At 39.9% G+C, this 20589-nt stretch overlaps 1 protein-coding gene across 1 annotated transcript in view; it reads left to right on the top strand.

The window, feature by feature from the left end:
* Window positions 1–20589, top strand: part of gpc6a (glypican 6a) — a gene marked incomplete at both ends in the record, with an annotated part of 187944 nt that overhangs the window by 66471 nt on the left and 100884 nt on the right. The window contains one exon of the mRNA XM_079997347.1: window positions 14322–14713. Coding sequence (XP_079853473.1) covers window positions 14322–14713 — 392 coding nt within the window. The remainder of the gene's footprint in view (window positions 1–14321; window positions 14714–20589) is intronic.

Raw genomic sequence — 20589 nt, 5'->3', positions numbered from 1 at the left:
ACTGGTTAGCACAGACCTTCAGTCTGCATGGACAGACACCATCTGGCCCTACTGCCTTATTGGCTTTGAGACGCCTCAACTGCTGGTGCATTTCATCAGCCCTGACAATAACGGGTGGTGGGCTGCTGGGGCTGAGACAGAGGCGAGAGGATGCTCTCGTGAGCCACACAAATATCCTGTCCGTCAAACCACTGCAGAGAACTGGTCGGCCCAAAAATGGAAACTGGAATTACTGGTTAGGAGATAGTCCATTGCATTACCATTCAAAGGACCACTTGTATTCCTATGTGACAGCTGGTTCCTCCAACTTTCCTTCATGTTCTCTCCGGGCCTGCCTAATTACTCTTTTCAGCTCTTCAGAAAAGCCACCATTTATCCTGTCATCATCACTATTGGCAAATACAGTCTTTTCTTCCTTTTGACAGCAGCTTCCACCACCCCTGTCCCCAAAAGTTTGATTAATTACAACGAATAACCGTCACTAGATGATAATTAATATAACTTGTAATCACATATTGTCCAAATCATTGTTGCCTTCAGAAATACAGTGCATTGAGTGCAACCAAAACCACCCCAAAACAAAGCTTCCTCTGGTCTTAATGTCCAATTATTGATTGGATTGTTATTATTAGGTATTCAAGTTAAGAAAGACTGCACGATTATTGAGCCTTTTGGCATGAGGTGCAACAGTGGGTCTTAATTTAAATATATTGTGGCAATAAATTGACTTCATTTCCAAAGTAAATTTTATTTGCAAAGCATTTCATACAGGTATTCAAGACCTCAGATTTTCAGGCAGGTCGTTCCAAAGAGTGGTACCACAGTAACTAAACGCACCCTCACCCAATTCCCTGAGTCTTTATCCTTGGAACCATGCTTGGTACGTATGTTTTGTCTCTTTTGGTAGCTGCAGCATTTTGGGATGTCTTGCAGCCATCCAAAATTCTTTTTGGGCATACCAGATAAAGAGGGCATTACTGTGGCCTAATCTGCTTTCCTCGCAGAGCTGTCCTCGCCAGTACAGCCACTCAAAGTACTTCACAATTAATGCCTCTTATCCAACCCACTCATACACACATCCACACACCATTGGCAAACGCAGCCATGCAAAGGCGCCAAGCAGTGTGTTGGGAGCAGTTAGGGAGGGTTAAGCGGCTCGCTCAAGGAAACATCAGCGCAGGCGAGCACTCCACTGGTCACTGCACACTGATGCCCCCGAGGCTTGTACTGGTCTATTGTATGTTGTATTCATTATACAGTAAATTGCATAAAGCTTTTCGGTTTTCCATTTTAATTCTGGACTAAATAAATGTGTTTTCTTTAGGGCTGTCAATTGATTATAATAATCAATTAAATTAAAAATGTTTGATTAATCACGATTAATCTCACAAATATCATGCAATTTATCAAAATTTTTAATGTACGCAATTTTGACCCTTAAAGAAAGATTTTCTATCTATCAGTGCATTAAGTTATAGCCATACTATGATTTGATTAGTAGGATCATAAATGATCATCAAATATTTTGAATTGTTATTAATGGCCTTTTCACCATAACCAAGCTGCCATCATTCTTTGATCGCCTTCAAGCTCATCACTATGTTTGTTCTCTAGGAGTGATAAGCAGTGGAGCCCAGATGCCAAACTCAAACGATGCCGAATAAATTAAGATCATTTTAAGATAATTAATAGTTGTCTGTCAGAAATATCTAACTAATAAAGGACTCTCTGTTCTCTGTGTTACATCCTTTGATAACTGTATCTTGACATCAGTTAATCCGATTTACTTCACATTTGGTGAGTGTATTGGTGGTGACCCAGGATGTGGATGTGGAGTGTGTGCATTGCTGAATTTGGTGCAATTTGGACACTAGTAATATTAGTAAACTTTAAATAAACAGCGAATAGCAAGTCAGTGGGGATGAGGTTTCCTTTGAGGAACAGCGAGCAAGCGGGGGATGGGGCTTCCCGCGAAAGCGATCGACCCGTTCTGAACAGACATGTTTGTTGCAGACATGGGACATGTGCAATATCAATAAACTTTGAACAAACAAGCGAACAGAGTTTATCTAAAAGCACTACTTGGGCATGTTTTTTCCCGTGAAAAAGAGAGAGTCGCCACACCCTTCACAAACAGGCATGTTTTGAACGGCACTGCACTAGTATAAAAAATAAACACATTTCCATTTCCATCCATCCTGGCTTCCAAAGAACAGGGCTGCAGGGCCTGTAAAAAATAAAACCGAAACTGATGCGGCGCCTCGCTTTTGTAGTTTTTCATTTATTTTATTTCTGATGTCATTCAGATGTCATTTTGAGCATTTTAATCCTTTTCTGTATATTTTGGTGTGGATAATGCTTTGAATCCTACAATCGATATGAACAGTTGTACCAGCAATTTGGTATTTATCAGGTAGGATGGTGGTCTTACAACGTGGTCTTTGTTAAGGGGCCCTGCCGCATTAATAATAAACAATTTGACGCTGTAGACATTCCCTGGCTGTGAAACAAATTCACCAGCTTGGTCTAGCAGCTGGCTATTATTGACTGGCACACACACAGCCTCGCGGAACCATACTGGCGCAAATGAACAGACACACTTGGGCGGCTGACTGGGTGCCAGGAATTATAAATGTTAAAGAGCCCTCTTTGTAGATGGTCTCAGAACATGTAAAGATTTGAAGCGGCGGACCCTATCGCAGATCTGCGATGAATCTCCCCTCCTCCTCTCAATTGTTTACATCGAAGGACACACGGCTAGGAACCCATTCGCTGTCTCACCTATCGCTCTGGCTCTTACTATTCTAATCCGCCAGCCCACCCTGGGGAACAGAGCAGCGGAGCGAGCACATCACAATTGGCTTTACCGTGATCTTTCAAGTATCTTTTCCTGCAGCAGAAAACATGACTACAAAGATACGTGCCCGCTTACGAGATTAGCCCTGGGGGAGAGTTTTACACCTACACAAACTTTGGGATGATTAAACTGAGCTTATTTGCCCATCAGTTGTGTTTACACAGAACTTCCACGCTATCCCTAAAAGTGCACCCCGCTATCCGGCTTTACACCTGTGCCCTCGCCTTCGTGGCAGGACTTTGTTCCACGCGGCCACAATAATGGTTTGTCCGCCTGTCTGCTGAACCGAAAACAAGGCATCCCATCGTCAGCAGGTAGGCAACACTCCAATGCCACAAAACAAACTGATAAAAAATATATTTTTTAGTTGATTAATTTCTGTCCTGTCAGCGGGCTATAATCCGTTTTAGTTCTCTTTGAGGATATTAACAGCGGAGGCGGGGGGGGGTAAATCCCCGGTACAAGTCATCAGGTTTTAATGTCACCGCTTCCTCATCGGAGAAACCACAATGTCCACCTACTGCGACAAACACCACGCCAGGGGGTGAATGTCTTTTCCGCACGCCGTGCTAACCTCGTTTATCTTCAAAGATAGACGTTGAGAGATTTCTGTTGGATTTAACGAACCTGGTAAACTTGTTTACATATTTAAGCTTAGTGGTTCATTTTTTACAGTCTATCAGCGCTAACTGGCTTGCTAACAGCTAGTTGATAGAGCTGTCTATTCTCTCCCTGTTAAAACTGTAACAAGCAGATCAGAACCATCCATTGACAGCTAAACATTAAGCTCAAAAAGGGAGAATGATAAAGAGTCTGTGTAAAAATGAGTATTGTAACTGAGTAAGAATAGCAAAACTGTACAATATACAAAGATTTGCAGTCACAATGAGGCCAATGCAGTAAGGTCACCAATGTTTTTGAACGGTTTTTGTGTGGTTTTGTAACCTGGTACTGCAAAACAAAATTACAACAATATTAACTTGAACCAAAAGATTGAGAATTTATTTCCAGAGCTGATAGCTGTATACTATCTAGTTGTTCAATATAAGAATTGGAACTGAAGTGTATCTTTAGGTTGAATTGTACAGTAAACAAAAAAATAAAAAGGAAACTTACACAATGTTGCGTTCTAATGTAAACAAAATATTTCAGTCCTTAATAAACTCTTTCTCTCACTGCTCGCCAGTAAAGCTGTTCCAGAAGGAAACAGAAATTGTACAGCAATGTGTTTACCAAGAGACATTGGTCGGTCTAGCATATAAATAAAACAAAATAAAATAAAATAAAAGAGCTCTCATAAAAGACAATATCCCAGTACAAATACTTGGATCCAATATGTACTCGCTGTCCTCAAATGGAATGTGCAGGATGGGCATGCAAAACAGGTCCTCAACCCACTGGGCACCTACTAGAAATAGAATTAAAGCAATAGGCTGGTTTAATGATGGCGTCGAGCACGGAGCTTGTTAGCGCTGGCCGTAAGAATCTCAGACAGCTTCTCATGCGGTCTTGCCTCAGCTGAACCACATGTCGCCACATATATCATAACAATTTGACTTAACACATATAGAATTAAACTCGTAGAGACCAAACCTCAAAGTTATTGAATCCTTACCATCACAATATTAATGTAATTACGTTAATACAACTTTCATACTTTATAGTAAAGCACATACGTAATTTCCGGACTATTAAGCCCACCTGAATATAAGCCAAGCCAGATCAAAAATTATTTTGAACATAAATAAGCCGCACATGTCTATAAGCCGCAGGTGCCCACCGGTACATTGAAACAAATGAACTTTACACAGGCTTTAACGAAACACGGCTTGTAACAAAAATAAAAAATTAGCGGTAAACAGTAGCCTACCAAGAAAGTCATTGGTCACTGTTCCTTCTACGCACTGAAAGCACTGAAGTCATCTCCTTCGATGTCGGAGTTCAACAGCCTCAGAATTGCTTCATCCGATGTTGGATCGTTTTCATTGTCGCTCTCGTCACTTTCTTCTGGAGGCAAATTCCCCGCTGAGCTCATGCTGCCCTCTTCAACACGCAGCAGTCCAGCCTTTCCAAACCCATTGATGATAGTGGATTTATTCACAATGCTCCACGCTGTCAGGACCCACTGGCAGACACCACGATGGTCCACCTCTAAAATCCTCAAACTTCATTGCGGTGGCGATTGTTTTGGTTTTCAGTCGGATCTGCACAGTTGAAACACCTCGGCCGTCTGCTCTCTGTGTGTTGACCCAGTCTTCAAGCTCATTTTCTAGTTCGGGCCATCTGCTTTTCTTCCTTCTGAAAGCTTTTGTTGTCTTTTTGCACCGAGTCAGTTCCTCACGCTGCTGTTTCCAACGTCTTATCATCGACTCATTAAGGCCAAGCTCCCGTGCAGCAGCTCTATTTACTTTTGCCTCAGCCAGATCGATCGCCTTCAACTTGAAAGCTGCATCATATGCATTTCTTTGTGTCTTTGCCATGATGAGGGTGACGAAATGACTTCCGTAAATGATGGGAAGTTTGAGCGCGTTCGATTTAATCTAAACAGTAAACTCAACAGTTACATTGGTTCACCTTAACCCGTTCGGCAATTTCATTGGTCTAATGAAAGCTTCATGCCGCCAAAAAACTGAGCACCGTCACATAATGTGTTTTTTGCTCAGTTTTTTGGCGGCATGAAGCTTGTGAAAGCAGGAAAAATCCATAAATTAGCCGCGTCATTGTTTAAGCTGCGAGGTTCAAAGCATGGGAAAAACATTACATTGTGAACCTCAAACATTCATCTATACATTATTCTATAATACACATAAACCCCAAGAAAATATTGTTTAAATTGTGCATAAACTGTTTGGATAATACACATTTGTAAACATTAGGCAGCCATCACCTCGTAGCCAAACCCTTAACTATACCAATTAGCTCGCTAAATAGTTAGCTAAAAATTATTAGCAATTTTAAGCTACAAACAATATAAATTCTTAAGGGTCTGTAAACACATAAAACACTTAAACAAGTACCAGTGTTAAAGCATGAATGCTCACCTAGTAGAAATAGAATTAAAGCGAGCCCCGGAGCTTGTTAGCACTGGCTATTGAATTCTCAGACAGCTTCTCATGCAGTCCTGCCTCACCTGCACCAAATGTAGCCTAACCAATGCATTTCCATGAGTCGTAAAAGCGACACCGTAAACTGTGTAACTGTCGTGCACAGCTCTTAAAGACACAAACTACCTATTTACACAGACTGCCTAAATGGCATGTAGGTTAGACGTTCATAGTAGCATTAGTTGTATTACGCCTGCCTTCGCTCATGAAAGCCTTTCCTATTTTATTTCTCGTCCACCCGTAGGTAGGCGTCAAAATAATTTCTTGGAATAGAGTGACAAATGTGGGAGTTTGTTGAAATTAATTGTAATTTCCTTAATTTGGCTTGAGGCTGCTTTAATGCCAAGATCCTACAGGATCTAAATAAAACAAAATAAAATAAAATAAAAGAGCTCTTTTTTTATTGATACATCTGGGTCAAAGTTTTATCTCAACTGATCAACTAACAGGTCCCTTTAGACGGCAATGTATAGTAATTAGGGTTGTAACAGTTCACATAATTCACCGTTCGGTATGTTTCCATACAGCAAAAAATAATTGCTCGAAAAATTTCCCAGATTTTAATTTTTTTTTAAATTTATTATAACAGATCAAGTATGATCCTTTTGACTTTGAACAAAGATGGAGCTATACCTGACCCATCCTCTAGGGTGTCTTCTTAGCAGGATATAGAACAAAAACAGCTCCTTGTAAAAAAGATGATGTAGTATTGTAGTTATAAACAAATACAAACAAAATAAATAATTCAGTTTTTAGATGGAGCTCAGTGTGTTTTTACTCAATTTTCAATTTTCAATAAGAAAAATCTATTAAAAAGTTAACAAAATTTAAATTTGGGAATTTTATGCAATAAACTGTAGACGTGGTTATCGGGAGGCGTGAGCCATGAATACATGTTCACATTAAAACAACATTAATAAAAGAATAAAGATGATAAAAGGAAACAAATGAAATATTAATAAAAAATGACATCAAATGTTTAGATAACAAACATATCTTGAGTCCTTTCAACGTTAACTGAACATTCGCAAAGTAAATAGTATTTACTACAGGCACATACATAAGAGGACAGCTTACAGAGCCCCCTGGTCCCCCCAACCCCGAAGTGCCAGCCAGCTAAGCTGTTTACAAACAAACAAAGGAACAAAATGTAAATGCTATATTTATAATAACCTGTTTAAAATGAATTAACGGTGTGTGACTGGATTACATATTATTTTAAGCAATGAGATTGTTTTCCCCAACCTAAAAGTGTAGTCTAGTAAAAATATAAAAATGTGATTACTCTATGCGTTCAAATTGAGTACTTGAGCACCCATCCCTAACCTCGTCAACAAGTCAGAATACTGCCATCATTACAATATGAATTTTATCTTATTAAAAATGATCGTTTGTAATGCGTACCGAACGGTTCGATACGTGTTTCCTCACACTACTGCTGTGTAGATGAGTAACCCTTTGAATGTATTTCGTACACTGTTCCTTCCTACTTCCGATTCTCTCAAGAAAGCTGGCGTGGAGGTCCCGCTCATCTTAGATTCACAAAGCCAAATGGTTCTTTTGGCTGTCACCGGACATCTTTTTGATACAACAGATGCCGAATGAATCAACCTTCCCTTAAAGTGTTTTGGCCGGGAACTCGGCACAGTTATGTCTAAAAGCCTATTGTCCTACGGAAACATGTGACCCCCTCTGTTCCAATCAGAAAGCTTAAACTTGCCGCCAGAATAATTTCTCTTACGCCACAGACTCTTCTGCTTTAATTTGGAACGTTCCACCCTCTCTGGCCGGAGCAACTTTCATTTTAAGATGTTTTAGGAGAGCTGCCAGTACAAGATGGATGGGCGGTGGAAAGCTTGGGCCTTTGTGTCTCTCAGGGCATCAACAGAGGCCTTTTAATAACAAGACCCCTGTATTGATGTTGTCGTCTCCGATGTGAAATACGTACACACACGTGGTGATGTACACACACTTACACCCCTCGTAGTCTGCTATAAGAAGATAAGAGGCGCAGAATGTCACCGGCTGAAAGTGCAGTGTCATCAGCGAATCGCATGAATTGTATAAACCGCTGAATATTAAGTGTTTAGCGAGTATCAATATTTTTGGCGTATACAATCCGAGGGGATAAGGGAATCGATTTAGTTCTGCTCTGCGCAATTGAGCATCCCTACTTCCAAATACAGGAAGGATGAGTACTAAATACCTTTGCTCTATGCTCTTTATCCTTCTCTATCTAAGGCAATTATTCGGTGTTCTATTCTTGCATTTTGTCTTGAAATTCACATTTCTATATTAATGGTTCATAAGGGTTCCTGTTCTAGACCTAAAAACGGATTTTATGAGTCAACCACCTTTCTCACTATATGGAACGTGTTTTGCAGGTTACAGAAAGGGAGCAAACAGAATTTGCATAATTGGTAGACATTGGTAGACACTTTTCTTTTTTTTAGCAGGTGATGAATATTGGAGAAAACAAAATTTAAAAAAAAGATTGAATGTGTGGTATTGTGGCTTGGGAAGGAAATTTGCACCTGCGTCATGTAGCGTGGGTGACACATTTCTTTAATGGGACACCGTGCCCACTGTACCTTGAATGTTCATCACGACATTACAGCCTGTAATGTCTGTTTACAGTTCCCTAGACACTGTGGAATAACCAGGTAGAGATTACCAAGTCATTTGCAAAGAGCAGAAAACTACTTGGTCGTTCCTGCTGCAAGTTCAATTTTATGCCTCATACGGAAGTAGACTACACTAAAACTAATATACTGTATACAATAGTTGACTGGTTAATACCTTTTTAAAGATTATTTTGTAAAAAAATAAATAAAATCCCATTTTTGATACTTTTATTAGCTGATGCTTTGTAAGGCCACCAGCCCTACAATGTATTTTTTCCGTGGAACGTGTGCTCCTCTATGCGCTGTTTCCATTGTTGGTGGTAGGGTCCGCCTTTCCCGCCAAGAAAATAGATGGGTAAAACGGGATGTTCATCAAAAAAAGTTGCGGTTTCTAAATGCATTCTAGGATTTGCATTATAATCCACCTTACACCGATGATCACATGAAATACCACCTTTATTCAATTTAAGAGGGCTCATTTTCTGACTAGCCTCAAAATAAAGCATCAGGTACTTGTATATTGATGCTCCGCCAATCCGTCTGTTTTACTACAGCCCACTCAAACGCGGCCACTGCGGGTGCATCTCGTGATGTAATTTTCACAGGATTTCTGTACAGTATTGTCACAGTGTACCCATTGACTAGTATTATAAGCATCGGGGGTCGTCCAGTTAGTCGGTGCAGAAAGCCACATCTGCTTTGAAGGAAGGCCATGCATTAGTTGGTCCTGCAAAGTGGGGGGCTCCGTCTGCAACAAGGAGCTGGTCCCCCACCCCCCCTCCTTCATTCATGAATATTTTTACCGACTGGTAAATTAACACGTCGTATTCAGATGTGGATCCACACCGTACCCTTGAGGCACTCCACCCTAATTGGAAGTGAGTAAAATAATTGAACATCCCAAGGCTATGGAGAAACACCCGAGTAAAAAGTAGAAATTAGCATCTTTAGAATAAGCAATAATTTAGCAAGAAGAATTTGAAGCAGAACACTGACCGGCGAAAAAATAAGATATGGTCATGAGTAGGTCATGAGTAGTCCAATCCGAGAAGAAATCTTAAAAAAAAAAATCACATCTGTATAATACATCACTTAAAAGCGGGGATTTTAATATTGATCCATAGTTATCGAATGGCCCTGCATCGAGGAAAATGCAAATAGAACGATTTAAAGTTGTCTGGCTTCTTATTGATGCACATAAATCCAACGTCTTAATAAATGAATCCGCTGCTGTTATGCTGTGTACTATATAGGTCAATATTGCGAAAAGCAGTTATCCTACATTATGTACAATATAGCACTGTTCAGTCAGCACTGCAGATTTATGGCTGGCAACTGTTGAAGGCATTTACGGCACACTGAAGCTATAATAAGTTATTATTTTTATCAATAGAGAATGCACATTAAGTTTATTTGATTGCCGTCATTTGAATTTATTGTGCCTCAGGAACACAAATCCAAATTCATTTCAACATTTAGGCTTTTAGGTTGAGTCGACAATAGCCGTCAATGTAATTTCCGGGCAGAAAGCCACTTAGATCGTGCCACTGTGGTGCCTCTGATAAGAAATTCCCAATACGAATACGAATACAATAACTATAACTAACATGAATACGATAACTACCTCTTCATTCAGGGCCATTGGATTTTGTATTCTTTGCTTTTTACTTCTTCTTTTTTTTTTGTATTAATTAGACACACAATAACACGGAGCTACCACTGTTTGAGCTGGTGAAAAATGAGCCACCTCTACAATGACTGCTTTAATGAACTGAAATAAATATGTGAATAGTCTCTTTTGTTCTGCAGATAATGCATTATTCTCAGAGCAGCAGAGGGGTCACCTTTATTAATCATATTAATTATTTACCCTAATTATGCCAGAAAACCATGCCAGATGCCGCGCTAACCACTTTCTGCAAATTGATTCTTCATACCACAATGATTTTATTGAATACATTCAATAATTTCAAATGCATAATGGCTGTCGCCGACTTTGCTTTATGTGCATAACTATGCACGCTGTAATTATTGTTATTATATCTCATTATTTCTAAAAGAAGTTTATTTGAAAATAGATGTTTAACAATTCAGCAAGTACAGTGTATCATTTAACCAACCTAGTAAGCAGGTCAAATAATAATAATAATAATAATAATAATAATAATAATAATAATAATAATCATTTTAATTGAAACATTTTAATAACCTTAAATTGTATAGCACCTTCAATTATATAACCTTAATTGAAGCTTTCATACACAACATGAAACTCAGGGTGCTTTACATTTATAGGCCATCAATTAGTAGAATGTTAGATTGATAGATAGACAGACAGACAGACAGACACATACATACATACATACATACAAACATACATACATACGTAGAGATAGATAGATAGATTAAACACGTTTAATCTACCATTTTGGGGTTTCAAGTGTTGAAAACAGCAAAACTTTTAAACACTTTCTCTTTCATTTTTTTATTATACATTTTTTTATATTACCCCTCATATATTTCCAAAGCAACATTAAGTGCACTTTCAAATTCAGAGACTTTTAATCGAGGACTAACTTGTTGGTGTGCAGATGTCTCTGGATGTTTTGTGTCACCTCTGCGGTGACACAAACACATTTTTTATGTTGTTGATTTGTTGTCCACTCAATGACCCGAGTTACCCAAGCAGATGAAAAGGAAATCATTAACTTTTGATGGAACTAAAAAAAGCGTTGGGGAGAATTGTACTTGAATTACGGCATTTCCTCTTGCCGACAAGAGACTGTTGTAGCAGATTGTTAGTAAGTTCGAGGGCGCCCAAAACCTTTTAGAGGTAGACCTGAATATCATCCAAGGACTCTTGAAGGCTGGAAGGATCACTCAGAGACCAGATACTGTACATCTATTTTGGCCCTGGATGTTTGCAATTTGCTGATTAGCTGGCAGGTCATATCTGGTATCTGAAACATTCGGTGCAGTCTACTTTCTGGGTAACGCATCTTGTTGCTTTTCCAAACCCCAAATTTAAAACAAACAAATCTTATTCGAAGGCTTGCTGCAGGATGAAAGGAATACTCAGTTATCAACGTGTGGTTGTCTCTCTGAGTGTATTCATTCAACAATATTAAGACTTGCTGTGCCTCATGCACTGACATTCAGAACAGCAGCGCTTCCTCTCCTCCGATATTGCTTGAAGGATACGCTCAACATTTCTCGATTATGTGAATGTGACTTGTTGCAGCTTCTCACTGTGCTTGCATTCCGTCCAATGGGGCAAATGTCCAACGCTTAAAAACATGTAAGATCTCCTTTTTTAAAACAGGAAGCTCACATTATATTCAAACAGTCTTGATGCATTATGAGCCTACTGAAAACAAAGCCACACCCACGGTGTCCGAAGAGACTAGAAACAGGAAGTTGTGCTGGATGGCGCAAAGTTGTAAATATAATTTCTACGTATAATGTGAATGTAGAAACCAAACACTTGAATGTATAATCAACACACATGTCTAAGGTGTTTTGGCTCCTCCACCACACATAGACTTTACTTGGGCGGGCCGCCCAGGTACATTAAAGGTCACCACACCAAAGACACTTTGGCATTTTTTATTAAAAATGTTTTATCCGTCTGAGAGAACAACGCCATCTGCAATGAATTTAGAAGACACAGACACGGCTCTCTGCAGCGCTCCAAGCAGGAAGTGATGATGCGTTCAGGGAGCTCGGAAAACATCAGTATCAGCATCGACTATCGGCCAAATTGTTATTTTAATTCGGTATCGCTCCAGAACTTCACAATCAGTGCATCCCTAGTATATATATATATATATATATATATATATATATATTTATTTATTTATTTATTTATATATATTTATATATATGTATATACAGTATATATGATATTAGAATAGATATTAAAAAAACATCTTGAAAAAATGTCTTGCAAAAAAATTATTTAACAGTTTTAAAGCTTAAAACTTTGCCCCATTGGACTGCAATTAAGCACAGCGGGAAGTTGCAGCACATAGGTACATTTCTCAATAGTGAAGCATTCAGCAAGATTCTGTTATGGTTAACAGTTAGAAATTATGGGAACAATCATTTTGTTAAGGACTGAAATGAAAAATTGCAAAACAAATTCCTGAAGTACACGCCATTACACCTTGACCGAAACAGTGGTTAAAGCATCTCAAGAGTTGACTCACCAGTCGTTTACTTGGCAAAGTGTTAATTGATGTCCGATGTGCTCCCGTTGCATTGTCATAAAGTAGAACAGGCCCCGAGAGCCGCTTAAATGGTGACACAGATACAATGATACCTTAACGACGAGAGGAGACGTGCGCGTCCTTGACTCAAGTCCGATGGGAATAAATGAAACATGAAAAGCCCCGGGCTTTTCATAGTTAAAGCAGACGTATCGGTAATCATGGGTCACTCCATTGTGAGAGGAATGAGAATACAGGGCCGGGAACAGAGCTTAGACAATCAATGGGAGTGGGCTAAAGAGCTTGTCTGCTAGCTGGTGGTGCTATTGGTGTATTCCAACGCGGGTTATTTCAAGAAAGTTAAGTCAAGAAAAAAACGAATCAAAACAGCCATTTCAAAAATAGCACGGAGGAAAGCGCTTTTCACATAAACTCCGCTGAACAATGTCTGTACTTTTGCAGCTTTGGTTACAGTGCGTGCGTTTGTGGAATCCATAGTCGCGGCAGAAATGCCAGAGAGGGTGAATCAGGTTGAAAAAACCCCCCAGAAAAAAGAAGCTTTGATGATCATTCTCACCAATGCCCAACAGTAGACGGCTAACTGTGGGGAAAGAATGGATCCATTAGAAAGATTCTTTCTGGAAGCCCTTCTCTTGAGGCCCCAGTGAAAAAAGATAAACAGCCGGCTTGGCTCAATCTGCAGTGTAAGTGTAAATAAGAGATTACAACTGCAGCACAGACTTAAAGCATGGGACTTGAGATATTTATTTGCAGTGTTTGGAAGTAAAAAAGATAGAAGCTGAGCGTCACGATGTTTGAAATGTATTTTTATGATGAATGAGGACGTTTTTTTATGTTCTTTCGGTACAGTGAAATGAAATAATTCTGCACATTCTTTTCCCCCTTTTACCGGGATGACAAAGTTGCAGAAAGCTTCTTTCATCTACGAAGAAACACACTTCCAATATCAATACGCCGACGTACTTTGGGCGAGTTTCCCACGTTGGAACTCAAAAAGTTGCCTAACTGTTCAACATTAAAGCAACCTGCGGACCCTCCTCTAACAGACTTAGACGCGGGGTCTCAGAGAACATTTGCAGCAAACATCAATAATAAGTAAACACGTTAAACCGAGGTTAAAATTCTGTAGCTGCGTAACGTCAATTCAGAACCATAAGTGAGCAGGCTTCACGAGATATGACATAAGCAAACGCCAATTGTCACTAGTTGTGGTTGAATTGAGCTGGAACTTTTATAATGACAGCTAACAATGATTCTGTATTCTTTACAGGGAAGTAACTTTTCAGGAACACTCTTCTGCTCTCATTGAAGGCTTCCTCAAGGTGGTAACAAGGCACAGTAATGCCTCCCAGACCGAGACACCTCCCCTTACCAAACCCGATGAAAATCCCTACGCGTTTTCTTTATATTTTTATATGAATGATTATTATAGATATTAACAGATTTATTTATTCTTCTCACTTCCCACCCCAACCCCCCACCCCCTGCCATAACCATCCCTCTGCAGAGTTTTTCTTGGAGCTGCTGGACAATTCCGAGAAGTCCCTGAATGGCATGTTCACAGAGACTTACGGGAAGCTGTACAAGCAGAACTCGGAGGTGTTCCAGGACCTGTTCACCGAGCTCAAGCGCTACTACACGGGGGGCAACGTCAACCTGGAGGAGATGCTCAATGACTTCTGGTCCAAGCTGCTGGAGCGTATGTTCCAGCTGCTGAACTCCCAGTACCACTTCACAGACGACTACCTGGAGTGCGTCAGTAAATACGCGGACCAGCTAAAGCCCTTTGGAGATGTGCCCAGGAAGCTTAAGGCCCAGGTCACCCGGGCCTTCATTGCAGCGCGGACGTTTGTCCAGGGACTAATGGTGGGGCGAGAGGTGGCCAACCGGGTCGCAAAGGTGAGTCCAACTTTGCCCTAGCCAGCTGTAAGTTGAATGTTTTCAACAGTCCATCTCTAAAGAATCACCTGCCATTCTCTGTCTTCTCCTTCCATTGAAATACAAGGAAAATTCAGTGTAAAGCAAATGTATAACATATTAATATACCATAGTATAGCATAATATATGATATTGCTTTAACATGCTACATTTTCAGGGCAATTCTGTGAAAAGAAACGTAATTAAGTACCATTGCATTCACTGCTGTATTTTGCTCTATGGAATATTCTCCCTGGGAGTCACGATAAACTCTGTTTGAGAAGGCCAACCAAAACAAAAAATATCACACCAACATGAAAAGGGCTGGGTTTTAAAAATACATTTTCCGATTCAAACCAAACATTATTTGAATGATCCAATATGGATTCATACAGTAAAATCCCAAGATCGATTTTTTAATGCCTTGCGCAACAAGATTTCGCCACGAGATTAGTTGAACCTCATTTGAAACAAAAACATGCCTGGAGCTGCTCCACTGAAGGCACCGCCAAGCCTAATGGCAGATGTTTGGTTTCATTTTGGATTTAAACTCTGTGAAGACAGAGAAGAGCTGGACAAAAGCAAAGCCAAGCAATAAGATTTACAAAATGGAGGTGAAATATTGTGGAAATACCACATATCGCCGAAACCATTTAACGAGACATCACCCAGATACGCAATCTGCAACAACGTCCGATCCAAACCCACTTGAGAAGGTATTTGCATTGAAGTTACCATCCAAGTAACAGTCCGAGTCTGTCGCAACTTTCATATGCAAGGATATACGCCCTTACAGCCTCATTAATATACTAGAACCACGCTACCTTTTACGGACACGCAAACATTTGAGTGAAGTTGCAATCCCAACCTGTATGCAGATGTGAAATATAGCGTCTCAACTTCACTTAAGTTGATAGAGAGTCGCCCGAACTTGTGACAGCCGGACGTCAAGGGCAACGGCTTTTTACCCATTTTTACTTCTCACTATATCGCTGATGACTTGAGACTCGTGTCTCATGTTTTACAGACGAGGTCAATTGAAACCAGCCGCACGGCGACTAATCTAGCTTTACTGTTGTCTGAGGCGATACAAGAGTGGGGGCTTAAAGAGCTGCGGAATTGATGTTGTTGCACATTGGCTGTTTCATGCACACACTCAATTTAGCCTCACAAGCAGCTCTCAAAATTCCAACTGTTGCGCACTTGCTTGGCCGAGTGAGGCACATTGCGTCATTTTTTCATCGTAGCACTACGGCAAGCCACAAGCTCAAAGAGAAGCAAAGGACACTGGAGCTGCCTCCACATAAGCTAGTGAATGACGTGGTGACCCAGTGGAACAGCGTGCTGAATGTGCTAGAACGCTTCCTGGAAGTGCAACCAGTGATCTTGGGAGCTCTGCTGTCACCTGAAGTGTGCAGGAACGAAAGAGATCTCTGCCTTCTGACAGAGGTTGACGTACAGTAACAGTAGCAGAAGTTGTGGTGAAAGCTCTTAAGCCACTGAAAGCAGCCACATTGGTAGTGTCTGAAGAGAAGTCCCCAACTCTATCCGGCATTGCGCCTCCCCTCTCACATTGAGCAGTGTCCCCCATGACTCCACAGCGATTAACTACCTCGAGACTGCAGTATACAACAAATTCAAGGTATGCTTACTTAACGTGTGGTGTGTGTAGGTGTGTGTGTGTGTGTGTGTGTGTGTGTGTGTGTGTGTGTGTGTGTGTGTGTGTGTGTGTGTGTGTGTGTGTGTGTGTGTGTGTGTGTGTGTGTGTGTGTGTGTGTGTGTGTGGATGGGTCTGTCCGCATGTGCATGCATGTGTATATCCAATGTAATGATATAAGTTATTTAAACCTGTGAAATCTCTTGAAGATATGTGGCCCTGAAGGACAAGCTATATCTAGTGTCAGCATTAGAGCCTCGCTTCGAGGCCCTGCCTTTCTTGTCCGATGAGGCCTGTGAGAACACATTCTCTAGAGCGATGACTGATGCTGCTGGTCTTGAGCAAGTGGAGGCATCTAATGTAAGTTATAGAAGTGTAGAAATAACTGATTGGCCCTGTACACTACAGTATTTGAATATAAAATCAAAATACTATTTTTCTTTATGTTAGCAACAATTTAATTCCTCAGAGTTCCCAGTTGATTTTCCAATTAAGTTTATTAAGAGTATTTTCATGATTCAACAGCAAGAATCTGATTGTGATGGAGTTGAGGAAACTGTGCCTGTACATCAGGAAGACAAGTCCCTTGGTCCTGTTGAGGTGGATGCTACCCCTACTCCACCAAAGAGGTCAAAGAAACTTTCTGTATTGATGGCTGTCCTTGGGCCAGCCTACACGCCAAAAGCCTCAGTATAAAAAAGAAAACTTCAGCTGACAAGGCAAAGGAAGAAGTGAAGAGATACAGGAAAGTAAAACCCGTTTAGTTGACCAAGTAGAGGGTTCATGCCATATGTTTTCCCTTTTGGCCAAGCCAAGCCAAGGGGTATCTTTGTATCCCTGGGACCAGTGTCCCTTCTGAGAGAGTTTTCTCGACCACTGACAATATTGTTACTGCACAAAGGAGCTGCCTCAGTCCGCAACATGTAGATCAGCTCCTTTTCTTACAGATTAATCTTACAATCTCCAAGAAGTGAGAAAGCAGTCATGAAGGGGCTTTCGTTTAATGGACTTCAGTCAGTTCACAATGTCCAGAGGTTTCACAAGACTGTTTTTCAACAATGTTCCAAAAAACAAAACCCTGATTTCTTGCACCATTTTAAAAGGCAATTCAGAGCCTTGTTCAATTGCTGATTTTTGCTTCACTTTTACTTATTAATTGATATGTGGTTGTTTGTCTCTTTTGGGCGTTTCTCTTCTGATACACTGCTGGCGTTGGTCATGTTAAATAAAAAGTAAACTAATGAAACTGCTTTGAGGTCAATTATTAATGTAACCATTTATATTTTTAATAATGCACCAGGTTAGAGGGTTCCATGTACAATTCACAGCATTAGTTCTCTCAGGATCTCTTTCATATCCAAGCAAAATTGGTATAGAGTAATTAAATATTCTTAACCGAATCGATATTGAATCAAATCAAATCAGAAATCAAATCCAATCAAATCGGGACCTTGTGATTGAGAATTGAATCGATCTGGGAAATCAGTGGCAATTCCCAGCCCTAACCATGGATGCAATGTGGAGTCCAGGTCTGAACATAAACTCAAGAAATCGCAACCCTTTCACACTAAGGGGCGAATTCATAATGGGATTGCATGGTTTTTGCAGCCCCTAAACCGGGGGAAACAACAGAAAAAGCAAATGTCTAAGTTTCAAATCATCCGAGCTACCACAAGGGGATGGTATCCAAAGGTTGCTGGTTGGATCCCAGGCTCCTCCTGCTAGCATGCTGTAGTGTCCTTGAGCAAGACACTTAACCCCTAATTGCTCCTGATGGCTGCGTCCGTCGGTCTTTGACAATTGTAAGTCGCTTTGGATAAAAGCGTCTGCAAAATGACTAAATGTAAATGTATCCGCAAATGGTGAAATGCACCGCTAACTGCGCTGCCATGCATATAGCATCTTGGTGCGCCGGCACTATTTGCGCATATTTAAATAAGGTATTATTCATACATTTGGTGAAAAATTGGCCCTTTTCTATGCAAATGAACCTTGTTGCAAAAAGCATCCAATTCACACCGACGCAAATAACCACACACAGTTAGAGTGAAATTATAACCGTCTGTAGAGACCTGGAGGTAATTGCGTGAGGCAAAAAAAAAAGGCAGCGCAGTGCAATCTTATTCATAGAGCTGGTGCAATTGAAGGGAATAAGGGATGTCACGCACAGACATTCCAGTGATCTCTTAATATTATTTTGACATTATTATTAAAATTATTATTACTGTCACAGCACCTGAAGGTTGTGGACTGCACAGCAGTCCTGTGGTTTTAAAAACACACTCCTACAGAAACTTGTTGAAACTTTAAATAATTAATTGTACAAATGACTCAAAAGATATAAAAAAAACAACCAAAAGTTATAGGGAATTGTGATGAAGTGGTCAAAATTGGCATTGAACCACATGGCATGGAACCTCATAGAACCATGGACAGCTCCACAGGCTGCAGCTTTCGGGTGTAGCCACCCTGAACTTGGTAGGGCAAAATATATGAAATTACCTCAAAATGTCTACATTGCAATATTAACATTCAGTGATAACTAGAATTTCTTCAGTAAATTTTTTTAATTTATCCACATTTTATTCATGCAATGAATGATCTATTTATTATTATCAGTTTTATTATAGATTTACTCATTCTATTTAACTGTTTTATAGTCACTGCACATTAATACCCCCCCCCCCCCCCCCACGTCCAGACAATTTCCATTATTTTCAAATCCCCCCCGTCAGGATTTGATTTTATATTTATTTAAGACTGATAATTCACAAAACAGTCAAGTGTAGAGCAGTGGCGTAAATAATGCGTAATGCCTCTCCAATGGGGAACCCCCCCACACATATTATTTCCTTTGCCACATTACGATCAGACACAAAACAAGTGCAAACTGCACTCAGCAACAAAACTTTATGTCCGTGTTTGCGCTGTCATATCATTAGCGCAATATCCTTTGTGAATCGGACACTAAGACAGATAGCCGGTGCAATTGTTGCGCAATTCATGGTGCAATTCTTTGTTAATTTGTCCCTAAATATCTAACTGCAGGTTTTTGAATTCCTGAAATTTGCACAAATCCTGATACAAGGCCAAATTGTCTTTGTCCAACTGATGTTGGACAAGATTATTTTGAGTTGGACCTCTTCAAATAAGTTTCGACATTTCAAGATTACAATTTTTCAATTTAATGAATTTAATTTCATCACTGGTTGGCAAGTAACTTTTTTTTTTTAATTTGAATGAAAACACAGCGAGAAGATCATGTTTTTTTTTTCTTATGCAGCTACATTTGCAACTTTTTTTGACTTGTAACCATTTATGCATCATGTGAAACTCAACACTTTGTTGTGCTGTAAGGTTGCCAGGTTCAGTTTTGTTGACTTTAATGTTCTGCTGCAAGGCATTACAGTTTACACCTGGCAACCCCAAAATCACTTGAAGCAGCTGATAATCATAAACACGAATAGTTGTGCGTCAAAAATAGTTGAATTCTTTCAATGTTCTGAATGTAATAGAATTAACGACATCGGTTAAATAACTCAGCTTTTGAGATGTTGGTGATTTGTCTGTTCAATACAAGTCTAGCGGATGCAGTTCAGAGCTGATTGGTCATTTTTCGGTGACTCAAGCTGAAAAAACCATGATCATGTCAATTTTGGTAGTATTTCAGTTTTGATTAATGTGATTTTAAGTCCAATTTTGTTTAAATATAAAGTGTAATTTTAATGAACAATCATATTCTTTAATTCCTATTTACATTTACATTAAATTTTGATATGATATTGAATAATCTTGACGTTAGACTCTGTAAGTCGTCTTTGTAAACTCTTAAAAGAGTACTCTATCTAATTCAAATACATTTTCTCTTCCATAAGTATATATCTATTTATTTTTTGCTTTTTCTGAGAATGCTTTTAACCATTTTTGTCTCACAAAAAGGTATTTTTCCATTCCATTTGTTTGTATGCACTGGAATTTCAGGATCAAGGGCCATTGTGCCATTTTTGTCCCCTCCCCGGTGTTTGGCAGAGTGTGTGTCTTGAACAATGCATCAGCATCACCCGTCGAAAGCCGTGCTTTTGAAAAGGGAGAGATTAAAGTGCAAATGCTCAGAGGCACTCTGGGATGCGCTGATTCATGTACGCTGAGGAATTCCATCTCAATGCATTTTTTTCTGTCACTCTCCTTTGGTTGGGTTTGT

The sequence above is a fragment of the Zeus faber genome (genome assembly GCF_960531495.2).
Source record: "Zeus faber genome assembly, chromosome: 3".
NCBI lineage: Eukaryota > Metazoa > Chordata > Actinopteri > Zeiformes > Zeidae > Zeus > Zeus faber.
Note: the sequence above shows the minus strand (reverse complement) of the source record. Positions and strands in the feature narration are given on the sequence as shown.